Consider the following 23,965-nt stretch of genomic DNA (forward strand, 5'->3'; position numbering starts at 1 on the left):
GGCGAAAATATCCCATAATGGCATGCTAATTATAGGCGAACTGCAGCCTGTTTAGTTAATTAAGCATCTGACTGGAGGCAGGAATAGCCACCGTGTCTCGGAACAGGCTGCACAATTTGGATGTGAATTTGCAAAGTGACTGCTGGAGGCCTATATAAATCTGGTTATTACTGGAAATATGTTTGCACTCGAATGCGTCTCAGCCAATCGCAGCGTTTCAGTACAAACAGCTGGCTATTTCTGTTCCTGTAAAATGTAGTCTAAGTTAATGATTAGCCATTACGATGAAAATCTGGAAAAGCGTGCAGGGCTGGTTGGCAGACTGAGGGCCGGCGAATGGAGGTCACCGCAGACACTGAGTGACTCTCAGCGGTGAGACAGAAGGGGAGAGGGAGGACGGACAGCCGCCTTCAAAAATGGCGTCTCCGGAGGAAAATGAGTAAAAAATATTAAAACGCGGCCTGTTTTCTTTACACTTCCTAGTTCGGTACTTGTTTACTTTAGCGGTATTTTTTTCCCGGTGCGAGCAAACTCGTCGTCGCTTACACTTGAATGGCGGAGAGAAAGGAGAAATAAGGGGAGCGAGCATTTGGGGAAATAAAAGCAGCCCTGTTTTATTTTGATGCGTCGTTACTGACAGCTAGCATCTTGCTGCTAGCCCACAGCTCTGCTCCGGAGGGGGGTGGGAACGATTTGCATGCAAAAGACGAGAAGGAGAGAAAAAAAAAACGATTTTGAAACTGGGAGATTTCTTTGCTCGACTACGGGGAGTGATTGCTGCTACCAACGTGGCCCGTCGATTGCAATATTTTTCTGGTGCTAGCAGCGTAGCAAAGACTAGCCTAAAGAAAGGGGAGGAGAGACGGTGAAAAAGGACGCATTCAAATCAAATGTTTATCAGCAATTCGTCCATCGCCGGCCAAATCCGCGGCATCTTCATCATGACCGTGAATGATTTCGGACTAAATCTGCATTCGTGGAAATGATAAATGTGAAGCGCGTAGGAAAAGGAGAAAGACTGGCTTTTTTTGGATGTGGTTGGATTATAACCCCGTAGACCCCCCTCTTTTTTTCATCCAGTTTTCTCCTCCTCCCCTCCATTTCTCTTTCAATATGCTGTTTTCCACTCCTGAGGACTTGCTTATGAAACCGGGGAAAATAGCTTGAAACCGAGAACGGGAAAGACTGGATTTTTTTCCGTAATCTGCTCTGCGACGTTCTCGTTGCTTTCGTCCTCATCGCACACATTGTACACACATAAATGGATAGAAATTACCCGGGAACAGGATTTGGTGATTTGGGCGCAGGAGCAGGATGGAGTTACGAGAGATCGGCAAAAGCAAGGTATGCACTGGATTCAGACAATGTGCATGCATCACTGGTACTTTGCAGGGCACTGTGTGGGCCATGTAAACAAATTGTCGCCATTGGGTTCATCTATAGTACCATGCCTTGCCATTATGTGTAGTGCATTGTCATCCAAACAGTTGCATAGTAATAATATTATAAACAGCAATGGAGCAGTGTGCGTGTCGTGGGGGTGGGCGGGGTGGAGGAAGGAAAGGTTGGGGATATGAATTGAATGTGATTGACAGACGTAGGTTTTAGGTGGACCTGGCGGGGTGGGGGTATGTCTGGAGCATCCATAGGAATTATTGTTCCCTGTGTGCAGGCCTGGACACAGACCCTGAGAGATAAATTCACTGGATTGATAGAAACTGCGAAGAGTGCAGACGCAGCAAAGCCCTCACAGCAGTCCCCCTGACAGACATCAACAAGAAGAATTGATTCATATTAAATGCATTTATTGAAGCATTTTTTTTAATTGTTACATTGTAAAGAAAACTGGCAGTAAAAAAATCTTAAATGTGAAGGTGGTGCCATTCTACTAAAACTGAGATTTTAAATGCATTTTGCCAAATCGTGATGTAGATAATTGATGGTGGGTTTGGGGTGGTTTATGTTAATTTGCACAATTAAATTGTGGCGTATCCCCACCGCATCAAACTTGCAATTTGCTGTTTGTCTAAAATGAAAAATAATGGCAGGGTGAATTTATAAGATGATGAAAATTGCCTGGACTGTGCAAGATAGCTCTATCTTTAGCTTCACGTTAGCCTGCAAGCTAGCGTTATGTTGCATGGAAGTCAGTCGAGGCCCGTACACGCAAGCACCATCCCCTCTTATTTTTATTTAGTTGCACAAATTTGAGAGATTTTGACCCAGAGTTGGCTGCCTGATCGTAGTCGAAAGCCTCCATCCTCCTATGAGAAGTGATATTAGGCTAAGCAAACCTGGCAAGTTGCTGGTGTTTGCATGCAGCTTAGCATGCATTTGCGTCGACCTGCACCGTCCAGCTGTTGGCTCTGTCGACAAAATCAATGGTTGTAGACAAATTAATCGTTTGTCTTTGGTATAACTTGAGGGAACTGTAATTTTCACTTGGTCCAAATGTGCACATTGGTTACCAGAAGTTTATGTACACGTAAAAGACTGGCCTTGCAGTTTGGGCCTAGTCTGCATTTCTTCCATAGCCGTTGTCCATTGCTGCTAGGCGGTGCGACCAGCAGCAAAAAATGCTAGCATGCTATCTGGCCGGCCAGCCACGCATTTCATCTGTCACTGGTAAAGCAAAGTTCTGCAACTGGCAAATACTTTGCATTGAACAAGAAGGTTATGTATTTTGTACATTTCTAAATGATGTAGTGGCTGGGTCTCGTGGGTCCATTATAATTGCAAATTAATTATCCCATTATTTTTTTTCATGACACTTCCATTGCTGGTTTGACAGATTTGCATCTGCTGTAATAGACTTTGGTGTCATGGCTAATAAATGTAGGTATTTATTATTTAGATATAAGAAATATGTTCCTTCCCCTTAACTTCAAATTTAAATCAGATTTGTCCGGGATGTTGGTTTTCACATGTAGACTACTATTGAGAAGTTGCATATGGACACCAAACAAATGAACAGCCTAAAGTTGACATCTGATGTATGGATTTTTAATTGAAGAACAATTTACTTGCATGGTAGATTTTGTACATTTAAGAAGTGACCCAAGCCTAGACTTTTCTCAAGGGTCACATTTTGGGAAAAGATTAGGTTTATGTAAATGTACTAGGAAATTAATGACCCTTCACAATCCCCCTCCCCACTCCTCTTCCTCCATAGTCTTGTATATGGGAGTTCCAGATCATCCCACCCTGAGTCTGAGCTCCTTCACCGACAAGCCTACGCCACCCCACACCCTCTGCAGGGCTATGCCACCAATCACCACCCAGGGAGCTCTGGCCAAGGCGGAGCTTGGGGAGCAGCTGGACGGAGTTTGGGTGAGATAAATGTCATACCTTCCATGTCACCACCATAAGGGGCCCCAGCAATGAATAATTGTATCTCTCTACGCAGGCTCCGGTAGATTATTGTCATTGAAAAAATGTGCACATTCTAGCTCAATTGAGTTGGAGACTGAGATGTTAAACCTTGATTTCAGGAAAAGCCTGTAGCATTCATTGTCAGTCTACCAATATCTTTGGAGTTCTTTTCAGCAACAGAACTGCTGATTCAAATTCTTAATGTTCGTATGTGTGACACCAGGCTTTCTATATAAGCTAAGCTTAATTTTTTTTTGTGATTATGAACAAATATATCATCTATATCTCTGCTACTAGCTGTAATTTTCATGTTTCTCTTTCCTTTGCAAAGGTCTGTCAGGGCTCTTTGACACTGGCCTGCACCATGCCAGCCCCTCTGCCCCCGACGCCTCTGTCATGAATCTGATCTCAGCCCTGGAGTCTCGGGGTCCCCAGCCACCACCCTCTGCCTCCTCCCTTCTCTCCCAGTTCCGCACACCATCCTGGCAGACAGGTGGGGCTGTGTTAGATCTTCCCTCATGCGTTGACATTCAAACAGGCCCCACAGTCAATATGACATTTAAAGAACCTCCTAATGTTTGGCTGCATTATTATTCTGACAGTGTTTGAGTATTTCCATACAACATTTTATTGTAATGCTTTTTGAATACTCTTTCTGGATTTCATTACTTTGTAGTTGAAATGACAGCTTGATGGATACCGAGTAATTTTGCAATATGTCTTCCTTTTTTTTTTTAAACAGCGATGCACACGCCTGCTCCACCTGAACTATTCATTTCTGGAGCCCTTCCTGGCTCTGGCTCCTTCCCCTCCTCTTCAGCTCTCTCAGCCTATCAGCATCCAGCATCCTTCTCCAGCCGCTCCTTTCCTGCCGCCTCCCTTTCCCTCCAGGACACGCCCACATTTAGTCCCACATCCAATGGCCTGCTTTCCCCACATGACCCTCTACTACACATCAAGGCCCCTTCCCAGTCCAGCCTGGGTTTTGATAGACTCCTGTCCTCGCAGGGTGCTGCTGCAGCCGCCTATAGGGGCAGCCAGGATCCCACCAGTGCCACATCAGCCCAGGCGTCCTCTGCCAGGCACTTGCAGTCACACCAGTTCAACCTGCTTTCATCACAGCTCCAGGACCAGTCGTCCCAGTTGTACAATGCATCAGTCTTCTCCTCAGCCCAACCCCAGCCTCAGTCCCAATCCCAGTCCAATTCGGCTCAGGAGCGGGCCGTGCCCCGGCAGGACAGTGTTATCAAGCACTACCAGCGGCCCACGCCAGCTCAGTCACAGCTCTCATCCTCTGCTGCCCACTCCCTTCAGCATTACCTCAGCTGTGGAGGAGCAGGCTACCAGCAGATTGCCACCCACCACAGGCATGCTGGCCTTTCTTGCAGCCCACTGGGCGACCAGAGCCCCTCATCTGACCACAAGCCCACCTCTCGCACTGAGCAGTATCGGCCAATCATCCAGCCTCCCTATTCCTCCTCCTCCTCCTCATCTTCTTCCTCAGCTGGGAAAGGTACCAAAAGCAGCTCTAGCAGTGGCTATTCTTCTGCCAGTTCAGCATCATCCTCAAGAACTCCTCACACCCCCCCTTCTGCTTCCTCTACCTCCTCTTCCTCCTCCTCCTCCTCCGCCACCTCTGGGGCTCATCCTTCCAACTCAATCCCCACCTCCAGCTCTAGCGCAGCCCCTTCCAGGCAGCAACCGCCCCCTCAGCCGGCTGCTCCTCCCCCAGCCCCTCAGCAGCAGCAGCAGCCCCCTGCCACCTCCACCTCGGCCCCCCAGTCTCTCGCCAAATCCTGCCTTTCAGGCTATGGGTCTCCTGTGCCCCCAGTGAAGACCCCCACCTCTGCTCTTACAGGTCAAACCCCACCCCAGCAACAGACACAGTCATATTCCCCTAATCAGCCCCCACCTTCCCACCTGGCTCAGACCTACGGAGGCTTCAGTTCACCACAAGCCCAAGATCTGAGCTCAGGTACAGGTGGGAAAGGCTATGGGAGTTTAGGAGGGCGAAGCCAGTCATACTCCACTGATATATATGGAGCTGACTCTGCATATGGATCACTTCCATCCTCTCTAGGTGGAGCTGGAAGCCCATCATTAGGATACGGAGCCCCAGGTCACTCCCCTGCCCTATTAAGGTCAAGTGGTTCATCAGGTAGTGGAGCATCTGGGGGAGGAAGCAGTAGTGGCACAGGAAGTGGGAACTCGGGGTCAGGAGGAGCAGCGGGAAATAGTATGACCAATGAGAGAGGTGGAGGTGGTAGTGGTGGAGGGTCGTATCATATTCCAGACTCTAGCCCCTCTCCGTCGAGCAACTCAGGCATCATCCGTCCAGGGTTGCACTCCCCAGTGCCCAACTGCCCCACACAATCTCCTGGAGGTGCAGGCTCAAATAAATACATTTCCTCAGTTCTCTCCCCCACCTTCCTAGCCTCCCCACAGGGCTACCCCGATACCAGAGGCCCCACCTCCCAACCTCAGTCCTATCATTCCACCTCCTCCAAATCAAAGGCGGACACTTCCATGCTAGGAGTGGGCTCTCAGAGATCCCAAGAGGAAGTAGATGATGACGACGAGTTCTTGATCCAGCACCTGCTGCAAGCTCAAGCAAGTCCTACTCCCCAGGCAGCTCATCACCATCCTCAACAACAACCCCAACAGACGTCCCAACAAACACAGCCTCAGCCCCAGTCAGTGCCCCCAACCACTGATTCAGGCAAAGGGCTGAGCTATGACATGGGTAAGACCTCTGAGGAGAGGTACCACCCCCAGAGTGTCATACGTACTCACAGTGCCACTTCCACTGCTGGAGTGGGTAATGCAGGGTCTGCAGGGTCCATCTCAGGGCTGGAGAACCAGCTGGAGATGTCACTAAAGAAACAACAGCAGCAACATCAACAACAACACCATCATCAACAGCAGCAACAGCAAAGAAATGAGAGGTCTGTTGGAAGCAGCAGGAGCAGTGGAGGGAGAGGCAGCGCCGAACAAGTGCACTCCCACCTCCATCACCATGACAACCTAGGCTCGGTAGTCCATTATGGGCGGGGTGACCCATATACCCAACACTCCCTGGCTCCCCAACACCCTTCACATAGTCAACACGTGTCCTCACACTCACAGATACCACCCCACACCCAAATGGAACTCCAAAAGAAGCCACAGGAACGAGCTGAAATTCCTTACCCTCGGAAAACACCGGAAGTCCAGCAACAGCATTCCCAGTCTCAAGCTGCTGCCTCCCTCATGGACTCGCCCACTGATCAGTCCCGTCAGCCACCACACCTGCTCCAGTCAGTGCTGTCCCACACCACCCGCAACAAACTGGATGCCCACCAACAGCACCACAAGATGGACTCTCATCGGCAACACCAACAACATCACAAAATGGACTCCCACCAACCACATCAGCAACACCCTAAAATGGATTCTCACCCTCAGCATCAACAGCACCAGAAGATGGACTCCCATCAGCATCAACAGCACCATAAAATGGACTCTCATCCCCAACAGCAGCAGCACTCTATTAGCCAACAGCAAGCTGTAATGGAAAGTGCTGGTGGGACACTTGGCTCAAGTAAGCATCAGGCTCAGTCTCAGTCCCAAACCACCCAGCTCCAACTTCAGCTCCAGTCCCAGGCTCTGGAGGTGGCAGCGGCTCACTACAACCACGGGCCCCCTCCACATCAGCACGAGCAGAGCCAGGTTAAACAAAGCTCTGTGGTGTCCTCCTTGGACATGCTGGAGCGCTCCCTTTCTCAGACGTCCACCACAGACGTAGCGGTTGCGGAGGACAGACGCGGTGGAGCAGGCAGCGGGGGAAGGAGCGGAGGTAGCGGCGAGCGCCACAGACAGCAGCAGGAGCAGCAGCAGAGGCAGCACCCATCCCACCATCAGCCGCAGCAAACCCACCACTCGCAGCAACACTCAGCCTCTGAACTCCATTCCTTCCTCTCTGAGCCTGACATCGGCTTGTCCGCCCCATCTCACATGCACCATCTTTCCCAGCACCACCCGCAGCAGCAACAGCAGCACCCCAGCTCTCAACACCAACAAACCCACTCTCACCACCCTCACACCCAACCCCACCCTCACCACATACCCCCACAGTCGGCCTCAGCCCACTCCCAGTCTCAGCCTGACCCACAGCAGCCACTCTCATCTCAGCTCACCCCTCAGCAGAGCCAGCTGGACCAACAGCGCTCAGAGCAGCACCAGTTTGACACAGTCAGCCCAGTGGAGAAAGCAGACCAGAATCAACAAAGTAACCGCTTTGTACCCCTAACTTCCATCTGCTTCCCAGACTCCCTCCTTCAGGATGAGGACCGCTCCTTTTTTCCAGGAATGGAAGACATGTTTTGTGCAGAGGACTACAAGTCAAGCTGTGCTGGAGGTGCAGGACCAGGGCAGGAGGAGATGAATGAAAGCCACACCGGGCAAGAGGGAATAGATTCCATGAAAGCTGGACAGAGTGGAGGTGGAGCAGGGGGAAGTAGTGGAGCTAGCTATGACATGATGGGTCACCATGGTGGCGATCAGGGTTATGAACCATACTGTCACGGCCTGGAAGAACCCAGCAACAACACCATGACTCTGGATCTAGACTCCCTGAAAACCCATGAACTTCCTTCCACTGTCAACACTGAACAGCTAGGATTGATACAGTCCCAGGGCCCAGCTATGGGCATGGGCTCCAATACTGCTGGTCCCAACAACTCTGGAGCTAAATTGTCCTCTGGGCCTGGAGGAGCAAGCACAGGAACTGGCTCTGGAGGCCTACAATCTCCCATTTTTTGCTCATCTCGTCCCAAGAAGCTCCTTAAGTCCAGCTCTTTCCACCTGTTAAAGGAACGCCGGGACCCCAACACACTGCCTAAGAAAAGTTACGCTCAAGAATATGAGTTTGAAGATGATGAGGATAAAGCCGACCAGCCAGCTGACATCCGGTTGAATAGCCGGAGACTCCCGGACCTATTGCCAGATTTGGTGTCAAGCTGTAGAAAGGGAAGTGGAGGAAGTGGGTCTCTCAGCCCTTTAATGGGTGACATTGACTTCTATCACTCCTCTGGCTACTCCTCTATGGGTTCACACCCCATTCTGCCTCAGGATGGACCCAAGAAAAGAGGCCGAAAGCCTACTAGACCCAAGAGAGACGGTCCCCCTAGGCCAAGAGGTAGGCCTCGCATCCGCCCAATGCCTGAGCCTTACACACCGCGAGGGATGATGGGGGAGATGGGTGGAACAACAGTAGGAGCGGGATTCAGTGTGGAGGGACGAGGTAGGGGTAGGGGCCGCGGAAGCCGAGGTAGAGGAGGAAGGAGGGAGGATATGTACATGGAAATGAGCGGGAAGGAGCAGGATCAGATGCACCAACATCACCTCCATCAGCAGCAGACACAGCAGCTCCATCACCAGCCACAACAGCAGCTGCATGAGCCTATTCCACCTCTGAAGGTCAGTGGCATTTGGTCGAGAAAAGGCTTGGAAATTTGTCAACAAACTAATTTAAGTACAGTTGTGTAATAAATGTAAAAACCAGCACTAGTTGTTGCAGCTAAATGTGGTACCATAAACACAGAAATTCTACTAGCTAGCTATAGCCATGTGCCTGGAAGTGGTATAAAAAGTGATAGTTATCATACCATGTACATTTTTATTAAAACTGGACGGAGAATCTTACCTGTGTACACATATTTTTGTTTATTTTCAAAATGGAGATTCTTTACACATACATACTTATTAAAAAAGGGGGGGGCAATTTTTGTCAGGACATGTTGAAATATAACATAAAAAAAACAATATTGAAAATAATTGTGGAAAATACTGTGAAAAACACACATTTTCTGAGTTGGTTATCACACCGTGAAAATGTCATACCGTTGCAACCCTCTTTTACTTACTCCCTCGCTCTACTCTCTCACTCTCTTTTTATTTTCAGACTAGTCACGTCTAGGAATAGGCTCAGTCAGTCTGTTTTTAAATTGCCATGTTATGTAAATGCTTGTATTCTTCCTTGAATTATCTGTAAATTCAGGCAAAGTTACTTACTTTAAACGTTAATGTTTTTTTCTTTTGTTTTAGATCAAGTTGCCAATTGGTACCCTGTCCTCCTCTGATGCCTTGCTGAGGACGGACTCTTTGTCCGGCACGGACCCTGCTTTGTCGGACGGCTCTGTGGGCTCCGCTCCTTCACTTGGTTTAAGTCCTGGACCCCCATGCAGCACTGAAAGCAACAGAAGTCAGGACAAGAACAAGCAGAAAAGCCAGATGATGAGTGAAGGAGTGGATGAAGAGGGGCTGGAGGAGAGGGTAAGAGCTACAAGATCCTGGTTATGTTAAGAGGAGTTTTATTGTTTGGTTGTTCACTACTTCAGTGGTGGCATTTGAGCTAAGTAAAGTGTCTCTCCTTTGTATCACTTTTAGGGCGATGAGAAAGACTCTGAGTCCAAGGCTGGCTTCGTCGCTTCGTTCTTGGACTTCCTCAAAACAGGGAAGAGACCTCCAGGCTTGGACATCTCACCCGGAATGGAACCAGACAATGGTGAAAACTCGCCCTGTAAAGCGGGGGGTCTGCGGCCTCTGTCTCCGGCACCTCCTCCACCACCACCACCTCCTCCGTTCGGGGACAGTGAAGGGAATGGGGGTCTGGCTCTGGGCAACTGCCCCAGTCCCAAGCGCTTGGAAGATGAGCTGAAAAGGAACCTGGAGACCCTGCCTTCGTTCTCCTCTGATGAGGAGGACTCTGTTGGAAAGAACCAGGACCTCCAGAAGAGCATCTCCTCAGCCATTTCTGCTCTGTATGACACTCCTCAGCTAACCTCCAACATCCAGCCCCCGCTCTCTCCTCCACCTCCGCAGTCTCAGCCTCAGCCTCCCCAGTCCCCACTTACTCCCACGCTGCAGCCCCCCACACTTAGCCCACAGCCCACCATGCATACTCCTCACGACCTGCCCCAGTCCAACGAACCCGATGTCCTCCAGCCAGAAGATGGAGACATGGGTGAGAACAAAGAGGAGGAGAATGAGGAGGAGAGGAGCACAGGAGGGGATGGAGAGAGTGATCTGACAGAGGAGAGAGAACCACAGCTGGAAACCCTGGGTACCCCTAATCTTGACAGTAAGGCTGTTTGTTTTTTACTCATCTCATATCCTATTTTCTTGCATATTGATTTGTCAATGTCTCAGCTCTCAGCTTAAAAATGTTTTATTTCCACCCTCAGGCTGAGATATTGCTGTACATCCCATTATGCATTTGTTAAAAAATAATTAGATTAAATTATTGTTACAGACCATATTGCACCTAAATAAATTGATCTGTAAAACTGACTCAACCTTAATGTTGCCGTTCTTTCCTTCCAGCGTCCCTCCCTGAGATTCCTCCAGCGCAAGAAACTCCTGAACCTCCCTCTGTCCCTCTGTCTCCCACCTCATCCTCCTCTTCTCCTTCTCACTCCCCCCTCCCTCCCCTCTCGCTCCCCTCACCCCTACCGCCGCCAGAAGAACAAGAGGAGAATTCCCCGCCTCCAAGCCCTGCCGCTCCCCCGTCCACTTCTCCGCCACCTCCCCCGACTGCTACTCTGCCTCAGCCTGCCACTCCTCCTCCACCAACTTCCCCTCCTCCCCCGTGTTTGGATCAGAAAGACTCACCCATGCCATCTCCGGAGTCCCTCGCCTCCCCTGAAGAGCCCCCGCCGCCTAAGATCACCTCCCTGCACCTTGCACAGAAGCAAGAAGATGCCGCCATTGTTGGAGAGAGTGAGGAGGATGAGAGTGAGAGTGGAGGGGAGGGCATCTTCAGAGAAAGGGATGAGTTTGTGGTGCGGGTGGAAGACATTCGAACTCTCAAGGTATTTGTGTTGAAATGTGTGTTGTTGTTTTTTTATGTGTTACTGACAGTTGAAGAATCACAAAGTACATTTGTTCGGGTGAAAATAGAAGTTGTTTGCTTCTTGGTGGAGAGAAAACTAATCAAATGAATCATGTTAACTAGTACTGAATCACTACGCTGATACGTATGTCTCTATACAGGCTAAAAATATTGTAATCTGACTTGTTAAAGCCTAGGAAAAATCACATGCTGCTCCTTTTAATGAGTAAAATGAGTTGTAAAGTTGAATCCTTCAGTAGCTGCCAAGTTCGAGACAATATTTACCCGTGTGTCATATGTTTGGACACAGCTTGCCCTGCAGACAGGTCGCGAGCCTCCTCCCATCTGGAGGGTGCAGAAAGCCCTGCTGCAGAAGTTCAGCCCAGAGATCAAAGATGGACAGAGACAGTTCTGCGCCACAAGCAATGTGAGTTCACCCAAAGCCCTCAGTAATCTAGCCACACCTGCAGTGTCATATAAAGTGTGTGTGTGTGTGTGTGGATAGATTCTTACAGACCATATTGTCATCTATCAAAGTAATGACACTGACAGTTGGGCTGTTGTATAAATAAATCTTTATACATATCTTTATTTATGTGTCTGTTTCTGGCTCAGTATCTTGGCTACTTTGGAGATGCCAAGAGGCGATACCAGCGAATCTATGTCAAGTTCCTGGAGAATGTCAACAAGAAGGACTATGTTAGAGTCTGCTCTCGGAGACCTTGGCGCAGAGCCACACCTGCTCTCAGGTACCAGCAGTTGCCATTTCAAAAATGCTATTCATATTGGATTACGACTTGCAAGACTTAGTTGATAAAATAACTTTGCCCAGATGAGGGAATACCTAGAGCCAGGCCTGGGAGAAGAGCACCCAGTTCAACGTCTGTAAGCCAGGCTAAGACCCAGGGGGCTCGGTTGATTGAACCCTAACAACGGAAATAGGCTAAATTGCGGGGACCTGATGCAGCCCTATGCTGGCAGATTTAGGTCCTCACCTGTGGTCATGAAGTTGGTGTTGTGATGTATTGTATTACTTTGCTGATAGAAAGGACACAGGGCACAGATTTCTGGCTATATGTGTACAAAGACACATTCTGTTAAACTCTGAAGTGGTTTCATCTCTAAAACAATTTCTGTCACAGACGCCAGTCCCTCCCCAAACTGGCTTCCCCTCCCACCACCCAGGTGCCACAGAGACTAGCTGAGAAAGAGGAGAGAGTGGTCCAGCGTGAACAGAGGGAGAAAACAAGAACAGCAACCACAACGGCAAAGGAACAACGGGAGAAGAAGGAGTTTCCAGCTGCTGTGCCCAAAGTGAAGGAGAAGGAAAGGGAGGCCGAGAAGGAGAAGCGGGTACAGCTGCAGCAGGAGAAAGTGGAGAAACGTGCTGCAGCAGCAGCAGAACGAGGCAGAGCGAGGGAGGAGAAGAAAGCAATGGAGAGGAAGGAGAAGGAAAAGGCTGAGCGCCCACCCAAGTCCAAGCCAACCAAAGTGAAGGCAGAGCCACCGCCCAAGAAGAGGAAGAAATGGCTGAAGGAAATACCTTCATCATCCGACTCAGACTCATCAGAAGAGGCAGCTAGTGAGAATGAAAGTGAGATGCCATTTTGATCCATTGTATTGGAGTTTCCTATCACATGTGTGGCCATAATAACAAAGCAGCTGTTTTGTTTTTTGTTTTTTATGTCATCATGTACCACAGTAGAACGTTGGTTCTGGACAGTTTTAAACTCTGGTTTTCATCCACTCAGTGCCAGTGAAAGGTGGTGTGAACAACCGTGCCATGAGGGAGATGTTCAGGAGCTACGTGGAGATGCTGGTCAGCACAGCCCTGGACCCCGACATGATCCAAGCCCTGGAGGACACTGACGGTAAGAACTGCACACAGCACACACTACCTCCTCAGCATATTAACAATTAAAAATCGACCGACACATGGCGGATGAAAATAGAGTGAGAAGCTGTATTGAAACAGCTGCACATGACTTTAGTATTTTCCAAAGTGGCTTCAGGCATCACTGTGCAGCTTGGGCAGGTTGAGTAAACATCATCAGCACAGACAAGCAGCTGCAGCCAGGTTTCAAGTGAACAAGCTGCCCTTACGACTGGGGAGCAGGGGAACTGCTATATAAATCTGTAGCATGCATGTTTAGATGAATCTTTTAATAGTTTTGGAAATCCCAAGTAAACAAGGTATGAGAGGTTGAAGGGAAGCCTTGGGAATGCTGATAGATCAGCAGCCAGAAAGAGCTGCTCTGAATCTGCCCTGGGTATTAAAATGATTGGCAGCTGCATGAATGGTTGCTAATGAAATTTCCTTTACCTTTGATTGGCCATCAGATGAGCTTTACCTCCCACCAATGAGGAAGATTGACAGCATCCTCTGCGAACAGAAGAGGAGGTTGTTGAGGAGAGTCAGCATGAGCTCTCAGCAGCAGGTAACCTGTCCTGAATGTACTGTTTCTCTTAATCATCATTTTTCTTTTCAACTTTTTATTTGACATTGTTGCTTTTCCTTCATTTATATTGGAACTCCTTTTTACATTCTGTAGAATATGCTAGTATTTGTGGCACAGGAAACAAATATAGACTACTGTTTGGCCACTGGTGCTCCATAAGAACAGCACTAGACTCATTCATAAGCATTATGATTAATGCAGTGGTTTCCAGTGAAACAATCAGCAGCTTCATTGATTAATCAATACACAGAAAGTTAATTTGCAGCTATTATTATTAATCAATCATTTAAGTCATTTATCGTTCAAAAATGTTTCCAGATTCTCAGGCGTGAGGATTAGCTGCCTTTTTAGCTGCTTTTTTTCATTTCATGTCATTGTAAACGAACATCACCTTGGTTTCTGACATCAGTTGCAAAAATCTGGCAAAATTTTGTCTCCCTCTGTCGGTTTCTGACTTGTATCCTCCTTGTTCTGCCACTTCCTTGACAGGAGGTCCTGCATGCTTACCCCCAGATCATCGTAGACCCCCTTGACTCAGGAGTGGTGAGGGTGCGGCTAAGCGGGGATGCTTACAACCGCAAGACCCTCAACAGAGTCAAAAAGACCCTGCCTAAACCACAGGTGTGTGCGTCAGTGTTTAGAGAGTCGGGAATCTTTTGTATGATGATTACAGGTACCCTTTTGCTTCATACCCTTTCTCCTTTCGTATTAGATGTTGTCAAATATTCATACACTACCGAGACCTCTATGGATTGTCATAGGAGAATTTTAGTCTGTAACCATGTGATTCTCTCTGGTTTCTGGGTGACACTGAAACCAAGGCATCAACAAAATTAACCATTACTGTGTTTAAAAAACACTCAACAGTGAAGGGTGGATGACAGATGGCTCGCTGGGGCCAGAGAGGGTAACACAGTAGCAGCTTCCCCTCTAACATCTGCTGCAACTTTCCAACCCTGCTCCACTTTCACCCTTTGTTACATAGAACTGTCAGATAAATACTCCCAGTAGCTTTATTCTAGGGCTGTACCGAATAGTTCAGAACTGTGACATTTTTTGCATGTATATTTGTTCTATTTAAAACCTGTTTTTCTACACAGTTACAGATAAAGATTATGCTACGCTAATATCATTAGTACTATACTATTTGTATTTCAGTGGTGGCTGTGTAGGATGGATTTCTAACGGCAGAGCGTAGTGAATAGATAGATGTAATCATTTCCAAAATTCACAACATGTTTTTATCTAAAAGTATATTCTGCTTCAATCCGTATTTGTTTGCGATTAGCCGTTCAAAAACATTTTCACTGCATTAATCTCATTTGCTGCACACTAAGGGAGGCACGCACCTGTATTAGGAGGGCGGTCTAGCAGCAATGTAATAGCATCATAAATTACATTTATACAACCACAATAACAAAAAATCCATTTAGTCTAACAGTATTATAGTAAATTACGTAACTTGTTACAAAAAAAAAGCTCATTGTGTGTCTGCATTAGTGCTTAATCAAGACATCCTCACTTTCACGCCGACAACGGCTGTAGAAAGGTGTTAAAGAAATCGGCAGTTTGGAAGAACTTTAAGATTGCTGATGATGATCCTAAAAAAAGTGCCATGCCAGATATGCAAAGTGAAAGTGTTATACCATCATACTACCATGAATTTGGCAAATATGATGAGACATGCAAAGCTTTATTCGAAATCCTCCAAAAGAAAATTTGAATGCACACATTATACTTTTCTGTCCATTGAAGTAATAAAATTGGCTGCATCTTAATCTGATATTTAATCTTAATCTTTTGTGTTTTTTTTAGGACCTTAAACTGTCAGCCGATTCGTACCGGATCTACAGTCTCTACCACTCCCTACATCACTATAAATACCACACCTTCTTACAGTGCAAGAAAGAGGTAAGAAAACATGTTTGTAGTTCTGGTACACGCTTCTGTCATGTTTGACAAGTTTATTTAGATAGTGTTGACATTTCGGAGCTCGAGCTGTCACTACAGGCATGCATTTAGCATGTAGGTACTCAACCTCATTTGAATGCGTTTCCTTCAAATGCACTGTATGGTAAAGCACAAATCTCATTAGAAAGACTGCACAGAGACTGCTTGTATATGCTTTCATGTTCGGCCCTGGTGTGAGTCTTCAAATCATCTGTGTTTCCATCCCACTTTTCCAGACCAACACCATTGAGCAGGCAGCTGAGGATCCGGGCCAAGAGGAAGTGGTGCAGCAGTGCATGGCCAACCAGAGCTGGCTGGACACCCTCTTCAGCTCCTTCATCGAGCTGCTCACGCTCAGCACCAAACCCTGAGTCCACCACAAAAAGAGTGAGAATGAATGAAAGCAAGGGGATTTAAAAAGAGACTCAAAGAAAAAACAAAAAGGTAAAAAGAGATGGATCCTACTGTACAGCCCCCCACCCTCTTCACATCTCTTAGATCTGAGGATGAATTTTTAAGGCCCTTGACGAACACAAGGGGGTCTGTTCGTGTGACCTCGGACACTGGCCTCTGTTCTTTTTCTTGTTGTTGATCAATGACTAAAGAAATGTTTTACTTTGTAAGAAGGCGGACCCCACCGGATCAGGGGTCTCACTGGCTGGTCAAGAGGGAATTGACTGTTGGTGAAAAGTGAGTGGCGTGAAGTGCAAGAACAAAGAGGAGGAGCCGCAACACCAAGTCAACTGAGGAGCCACTGGCATCTTGTTAACTCTGTGTCATAAAGACGATAGTTCAAAGAGAAACTGTTACCACTTAGTTTTTACATAAATTATTTTTTGAAGACTAACATCAGCTGTTGGCTTTTGAACAGAGTGGAAGAGGGTGAGAATGCTTTTTAAACTGCGTGTAGAGTGTGCCGTGAGCAGCGTGAACATGGACTCGTCTACGGATAGAAACGTGAAATGTGTTAACAAAACGCTCTCTCTCCCATCCTGTGCTATGTGAAGGGCAGCACCAGGCCGCTGTGTGATAATATATAAACACATTTTTATTATTTATATGAGGAGGTTTTTAACTTAAACTCTCACAAGCGCTGGGTTGCTGCCCTAACATTTTAAATACCTTTTTATTTTCCACAGGTTCAGTATACAATCATAACCCACATATCCAAGCCGTCTTCCCCTCTATACAAAAGAACAGACATTGAGACATAAATATTGTATCAAATACAGTGGGTGTAAAATAACAACAAAAAGAATGGAAGAAAAGGAAAAAAGATGAGAATGGGGAAAATCTATTTGAAACTTAACATTGTTGTGGTTCAGTTCAATCATCAGTCATGCAGGTGCAAAGAAAAAGAAGTAAAATATCCATTTCCCATGTCGGGAAAAAGGAATATAAATAAGTAATATTTAAAGAGGAAATAGTCATTTCATTTTTATCATTTTGATGTTTGTGCATACTATGACTTATTTTGAAAACAATCTAATTTTCCATAAAAAAGGAAAAAAAGGCGTGTAAATATTGTACAGTTCTTGATGAAATTCTTTGTCCTTCTGTACATTAACTCTCCTGTATTTGAAAAACAAATAAAATCTGCAAAGAACAAATGGTGTTTCATTTCCCTACAGTGTGGGTGTTCTTTTACATCCATCTTTGTGAGGACATTTTGGCTGGTCCTCACATATTCCAAATACTTTTTGGAACATTGCTCTGTTTCCCCCCTTTTTAAAACAGACTGTAATACTTGCACCTACGACCACGACTTGAGGCTTCACAACTATGGTTCAGTATGCAACATGTGCAATTGTGATGTGGAACCTGAAGACCTCCAGAAAACACACTGAAAACTGAGAGACTTCTAACATCCAGTAAGTAAACTTAAAGGGAAAATATTTTCAGATTCTGATTTTGGATTCAGGAGGAATAAATTCTAATTGATTTGTGTTCTGTGGTATTTTTAAAAGTAGAATAGAGTATATGTCGTATGTCTGGAAGTGATGTTTAATTTAGGGGTGAGGTGAAGGAGTGCATTATATGAATGATTGTCTTCTTAAGTATGGAAATATAACCGTGTGTAGCCCCACCTAGCGCCCGGCTGGTATGAAACTCGCTGACGTCACATCTGGAAAACGAAACTGATCAAGGACTCGGAGTTTCCCGAGAAAGCCTCTGCGGCTTAGCAGCCGAACTCTTGCTTGGTATTTAAAGAGAATTAGCTGCTGGGATTGAATGCCAGTTTGTCAAATAGCTTCAGTTCCTATTACTCATACTTACAGTCACCAGCCGTACCGTATTTCTGACTTTTGACCCTGAAAACGACTCAACACCCACCTCCCTTCCCTCAGGTAAGAAAGCTTTAATGTGTTGTTGAGACATTTTTACGTGAATTTAAATCTTCCCAATGGTGCTCTGTTGTGAAATTGTAGGCTACCATAAAACCTGTGAAAAAACATGTAGGTTACAATTCGACACATTGCAAGGAGCATTGAATACATTTTACTGGAATAATGAAATACTTTGACTTTTTTAAAAGAAAAACCTCATATTAGAGTATTTATGGTATTGAGTGCTGAACCAGTTCAGAAATTGCAAATTCAGGTGATTTTTCCCAACTGCACCTTAGTAGGCTGTAGATATCGATATAATGTTTCATAATTTAGTGGGAGTGGGAAAAGATAAAAAAAAAAGAGAGCCATCCCTCATTCTAAGTGCGTGAGGACCTTTTAGAAAATAGATTTTCTACACAAACATGCAAAGGTTAAGGTTCTTTTTATTTTATTCACTCCCTTTTACATTTTTTCCTGGACAAATCCCTTTGTAAAACGACTAAATAACGCCCTCCACAGGCAAAAAGAATATTTTAAGATGGACCTGAAAATTCAAATAATATATTAAATAATTTAAATAATATAAACCTATAAATACACTGGATTAAACATCCAGCCCAGCTCTGCTTAATAAGGCATATTAATTATTCCTCCACCAGCTATAATCGTTGAACTTTTCTATGATTCTTTCTGTTTTTCACTGTTGCATTCAGTGAATATACTCTGGGTACTAATATTTACAAGACTAAATGTTTCATTTGGAAAGACATGAGTTTTAAATTGAATAGATGTTATTTAAATAAACTAATCTTAAATGAAAGGCAACAGCAGAATGTATAAATTATTTCTGGTGTCTGGGAATCATGTTACAGGTCAGTGAAAAAGCTCAGCCCTGAAGTATATGACAGCAACCCAGTGCAATGAGAAATGATCAGGGATGCCAAATAAAACCCTGATGATGCTGTTGTGTTGACCTGACATTTTTTTCTTCCTACTGCAGAAATGTCTCATTCTAAACCACTGCTCATCCCATGGCTGCGAGCACAGATTGACAGCGGTGCGGAGAGGTATCCTGGTGTCCACTGGATGAACCCGGAGCACACAGAGTTCTCCATTCCCTGGAAACATGGTTTAAGACAGGACTCCTCAAACTCTGACATTCTCATCTTTAAGGTAATCGTCATTGACGCAACTTATCCCTTGTATTCATGGTGCTCTACACAGAGACTGGTCTTTGGTGTAATTCTTCCTGCTTTAACCTGTTTCTTCCCTGCAGGCGTGGGCCGAGACGAGTGGCAATGGCCGGGCTCAGGGAGACCCCTCAGTCTGGAAGAGGAACTTCCGCAGCGCCCTCCGAGCCAAAGGCTTCAAATTGGTCTCTGACAACAAGAACGACACCGCTAACCCCCACAAAGTGTTTCGCTGGCCGGATGAGTCAGCATCAGGAGGTGAGGATCCATAATGATGGTCTGTAGATCATCACCATTTGGTCCTTTATTGTAGTCGATAACAGGCAAGTTTTAAAAAAGGACTGTTTCCTCTGATGAACTGTACTAAAAATGAGCCACTAACAAAAACAGTGAATTAGATGTGAATGTGACATGTTTTCACTGGCTTCAGGCATTAAAAAGACACAGAAAAAACCCAAGAGAGATTGTTCTCTTGCATGCAAAATCCAATCATTTAATTTCTCCTTTAGTTTTATTTATGCAAAATTATTCGCCTTGTGTCTTAACTATAATCTCAGGAAGATGGAGGCATCAGTTGGATCTTCATACTATTGTACTGCTAAATCAGATAAATGCAAAAAAATCTGGTGATACAGTAAGTGGACCAAAGATAATCAGTGAAGCACCTTTCTGCTCGTGTGGCCACAAACAATACATATCTGATCACCTCCTTACCGGATGTAGATGATCACATTACTATCTATCATGCACACATTTATCTGGATTTCTGTGTCTGTGGTCGAGATTTGTCAAGGTAATATGCATGATGTACCATGCATGCATAAATGATTTAAGGGCAGCAGATATTTACTGAGCTCCTTGCTTTCACTCTCAAAGCTAACTCCTCTGCTGGATCCCAGGACCAAGATGACCCCGATTTGTTTGAGAATATTGGCCTTCCTACACAAGAAGTAAGTGACTGTGATTGTGTGTTTGACTTGATGCTGTGCAATTATATAATGGCATATGAACTCATTCAGATGTGTGTCCGTGGTTTCTTAGAGCCAGGTTGACCCGTGCTTCGAAGAATGTCTCTATATTCCAGAAGACGCTTTGTTTTTAGGTAAGGGAGAAACTCTCATACTATTTTTTACCTCCTGACTCAGAAGGTAAATTTATCACATCATTATCATCATTTCTGAACTTATCAATATTTGCCAGCAGAATCCACTGCCGACCAGGATATTCTCCAGGAGTGTCTAAAGGGCCTGAACATTGGCCCTCAAACAGGTAGGCGTGCTCATCATGTCCTCCTCACTGCTGCAGAATGAGCAAAAAACAAGAGTATCCAGGCTACTTTCCTAGAAACAGTTATTTACTTTCTCCAACTTTTCCACAGAGGGCACCGCAGGCTTTGAGCCTCCTCCCGAGCAACAGCAGCTCCAAAACCCAGTGGTGATTGGTGGACACGCGTTGCCTGGGCAACAGCAGTATCCAGTCATTTTTGAGGGTGCCGTCTGTGAAGCTGGGTTGCCTGAGCAACCGGCACATCCAATGGAGGGAGCCGTGGGAGGGGCCTGTGATGGGCAGTTGGCGGAGCAGTTCCTTCACACCATGACCAAGACCAGTGATGGAGATAATTTCAGTGAGTTGATAGATGTCACTGTAAAAACAAAAATAGTAATTTACACAGAACGACAAAAAGCACATCCCTCACATTTAAACAAAGTGGCCTGTCAATATAATATCGGTCGGGAGTTGCAACAATGTTTGAAACAGGAGCTGATAAACACTTTTTCTCAAACACTTCTCCTCTTTGTGAATCCTTAGAGACTGAATTCAGGATATCAGTGTACTACAGAGGGGTGAAGGTGTTTGAGCAGCAGGTTGAGAATGAAGCTGGGATCCGCTTAGTTTACAGGTAACATCAAAATAAAGTCTAATGTCTGACAAATGTTCATTATCCCCAGCTTAGCTTCAAATTGACTGTCATAGTTAAAGGCATAAGTTTATTTTTGGAAATATGCCGTTCTCTTTCTTGTGGAGGGTGACTCATGTCTCAACAGTAAGAATGTAGATGATGCCATGTAGCATAGCATAAAGACTGGAAAGCAGGGGGTTACAGCTAGCCTGGCTCTGTCCAAAGGTGTCACACTCTGCCTACCAGCTCCTGTAAAGCTCAGTTATATTGTGTTTAATTTGTCCAAAAAGTATAGAAAGGACCAGGCTAGCTGTTTCCCCCAGTTTCCTCTTTTTGTGCTAAGGTAAGCTATCAGTCTCCTGGCTGTAACTAAATATTTACAATACAGATGTGAGAGTGAATGTTGCCAAAATGTCAAACTCTTCCTCTAATTTTCTCAGGGCTCTGCCAGGCATTAAACCTGCCATTCAAGTTTAAATCTAATGAATAAACATTGTCTTTGCATCAGGCCCGAACTCATCGGGACAGTTTTTGATCATGAGTCAGGCCTTACCGTGGTCTCTCTGCCAAGTCCTGGAGCCATGCTGGATCAGACCCAAGCCAATCTGACCCAGCGCATCCTGGACAAGCTGGGCGACGGTTTGGATGTGGGGGTGTCCGGCCATGTGGTCTACGGCCAGCGACTGGGCGAAACCAAAGCATTTTGGAGCTTCTCCAAGTTTGACAGCAGCAGACAACCGCAAGAAATTTCTAAATTGCAGCCTCAACCACTGTACATGTTGAAGGACTTTGTGCGAGGTGGGTGAAAAGGCTAAGTGTGTAGCATGTTGTTGCAAATACATGTGGCGCTTGATGTAGTGACTGATTTCCCTTGCCCTCTAGGAATATTGGACTTTATTGAAGGGAAAGACTGCCCTCCCTGCTCCCTGTTCTTCTGCCTGGCGGAGAAGTGGCCCGACCCAGACAACAAGCCTTGGGAGAAGAAACTTATCACTGTGGAAGTGAGAGAACCTTTAAACTACTGAAGTGCACAGACAGTATTGTGCTTAAAGCAGTTTTTCAGTCTGCCAGAGAAGGTTTTTTGTTTGCTGCACATACCTCTATCAAATTTCATGAGTGACCAAACCACCAAAAATTGCCCACTCAAGGGAGCTGTAGTCAGCAGCACTTTTCAAGAGGCAATTTTGTCTCAGTATTGATTAATGGCACCGAGGGAACAAAGCCTGAATTCCAGTGGTGACAGCTGCTCCCTCGGGTGTAAAAGGTTTTTCTGCCCCCGAGCCTCTACAGAGTGCATGCTGAGGAATGAAAAGCGTATACTTTATAAAGTTACTTGAAAGAAACCAGCTTGACACGTCTCATTGCGCTGAAATTTGCCATCTCGCGCTTGTCATTGCATCTGACTTCTGCTTCCTGTTTTGTTTCTGTCTCAGGTGGTTCTGACTTCACTGGAGTTGCTGAAGAATATGGCTGTTGTAGGCGGCGCCTCCTCCCTGCAGTCTGTGGAGCTGCAGATGTCACTTGAGGAGATGATGGAGACGTACTGACGCACTTTGCTGTGCCTGAAGAGATTTATTGTTTACCGCATTTTTTGCTTAATCCTTAATCTTGATGACAAGGTAGAGCATCTCAGAAACAATCGTGTGGATGTTTTCTGAACATTTTGGATATTTATTCCACACTAAATAGATCAGGTGATAATAATGGTATTAATAGTTGCTCTGGTGTTGGATTTTCTGGTTCTGCATAAAGGAACAAAGAAAATATATTCAAGGTGCAACTTGCACCATGTTTAAACATAAATATGTGCTTTTAAATTATTTCCACATTGATATTTTTAAATAAAATAATGAGACTATGATCAGGGTGATTTTACTGAATATTTCTTTGATATTATTGTTGCTAGCAGGGTATATACAGGAATCTTGAAGTAAAATTCAATACCTTTTTAAGACCTTTTCAAGACTTTTTCAACATATCATAAGACTGCCGCGCCACTTTGAGCTAACCGATTAAATCAGCCACACACCTTTAAAAGGGACATATTTGAGGGTTTAAAAGGAATTTAAGTATATTTATAACATATTTATTGCCTATATGTCATCAGGTTGTAACGCCATATAAAAATTGAGGCATTCACCAACTTTCTCAGATGCCTATAACAGCCTGTATGGGCCAACTGTTTTCTATGTGAAGGACTGGTCAGATTTCCTGTGAAAAGCAACTGTCTTACATAAGCTATGATGTTTATGTACACAACATTATAGCAAATCATGTGAAACACAGTGTAATTTTGTGTTTTAGTTGGTTTAAACTAGATAAAGTGAGCTTCCCTGCAATGATACGTGTGATAACTTTAATTGACCACTTGATCAATACAACAAAATTCAAATAGGCCAGGAGGGAACAAAGAAGATGAGAATAAACTGAGCGTAAGTAGTGTAGGCGGTGTAGCACAGGCAGAACCTGGAGGAGGAACTAGTCTAAATGACTGTATTAGTATAGCCTAATATTATAACATTAAATTAAAAGTATATTGTTAATGTAATAGTAAACTTTAAGTTTGATATTAATATATTCATTATGTTACTATATTCAATAAAATTTCATATAATAGTATATAACTTACACAAGTATAAATATTAATTCAAATTACAGCTGTTTCAGTTTGGGGTTGTTTTTTATTCATTAACTTTGTGCAAGAAAAATGCTCTAGGCTACATGATAGTCTCCAACCTTGATTTTGGGCAGACTACTAACTCGTCAATCATCATAACTGCAGAACAACATTTATAAAGTTTGTTGCAACACATTAAGATTTTTTTTTAAATCCCGCTCTATCCAGGCTGTGATTGATCTGTTCACAAAAAGTGACATTGACGAGAGCAACGGCT

General features: G+C 45.2%; 2 protein-coding genes and 1 long non-coding RNA gene across 4 annotated transcripts; 2 read left to right on the forward strand and 1 right to left on the reverse strand.

Moving 5' to 3' along the window:
- Positions 1-221: 221 nt before the first annotated feature.
- LOC119915741 (proline-rich protein 12-like) lies at positions 222-17,261 on the forward strand. The gene is made up of 15 exons (XM_038735456.1): positions 222-1,344; positions 3,173-3,330; positions 3,704-3,865; positions 4,115-8,829; positions 9,457-9,684; positions 9,799-10,492; positions 10,735-11,222; positions 11,553-11,669; positions 11,858-11,991; positions 12,385-12,836; positions 12,994-13,113; positions 13,583-13,680; positions 14,191-14,322; positions 15,517-15,612; positions 15,888-17,261. The coding sequence occupies exons 1-15, from the start codon at positions 1,262-1,264 to the stop codon at positions 16,020-16,022; spliced, it is 7,812 nt and encodes a 2,603-aa protein (XP_038591384.1). The 5' UTR covers positions 222-1,261; the 3' UTR covers positions 16,023-17,261.
- On the reverse strand, positions 2,172-2,531 carry LOC119915744. Its single transcript, XR_005447000.1, has 2 exons — positions 2,469-2,531; positions 2,172-2,366 (listed from the first exon to the last, which is right to left on the reverse strand). It is a non-coding gene; the product is annotated as an uncharacterized LOC119915744 (long non-coding RNA).
- A 520-nt stretch (positions 17,262-17,781) lies between the features above and the next one.
- On the forward strand, positions 17,782-22,932 carry irf3 (interferon regulatory factor 3). Of its 2 annotated transcripts, none has more exons than XM_038735464.1 (11): positions 17,782-17,999; positions 18,982-19,154; positions 19,258-19,429; positions 20,048-20,121; positions 20,213-20,273; positions 20,372-20,440; positions 20,550-20,795; positions 20,981-21,071; positions 21,580-21,869; positions 21,954-22,072; positions 22,505-22,932. In XM_038735464.1, exons 2-11 carry the CDS (start codon positions 18,984-18,986, stop codon positions 22,616-22,618), a joined length of 1,407 nt encoding a protein of 468 aa, XP_038591392.1. In that variant the 5' UTR covers positions 17,782-17,999; positions 18,982-18,983; the 3' UTR covers positions 22,619-22,932. The 2 variants fall into 2 exon arrangements, with proteins under 2 accessions (XP_038591392.1, XP_038591393.1); XM_038735465.1 differs by having other exon boundaries at positions 17,783-17,999; positions 20,375-20,440.
- The last annotated feature ends 1,033 nt before the right edge of the window (positions 22,933-23,965 follow it).

Source organism: Micropterus salmoides, unplaced genomic scaffold, assembly GCF_014851395.1.
Source record: "Micropterus salmoides isolate LMB-PRFRI ecotype aquatic unplaced genomic scaffold, ASM1485139v1 Ms_hic_scaffold_21, whole genome shotgun sequence".
NCBI classification, from domain to species: domain Eukaryota; kingdom Metazoa; phylum Chordata; class Actinopteri; order Centrarchiformes; family Centrarchidae; genus Micropterus; species Micropterus salmoides.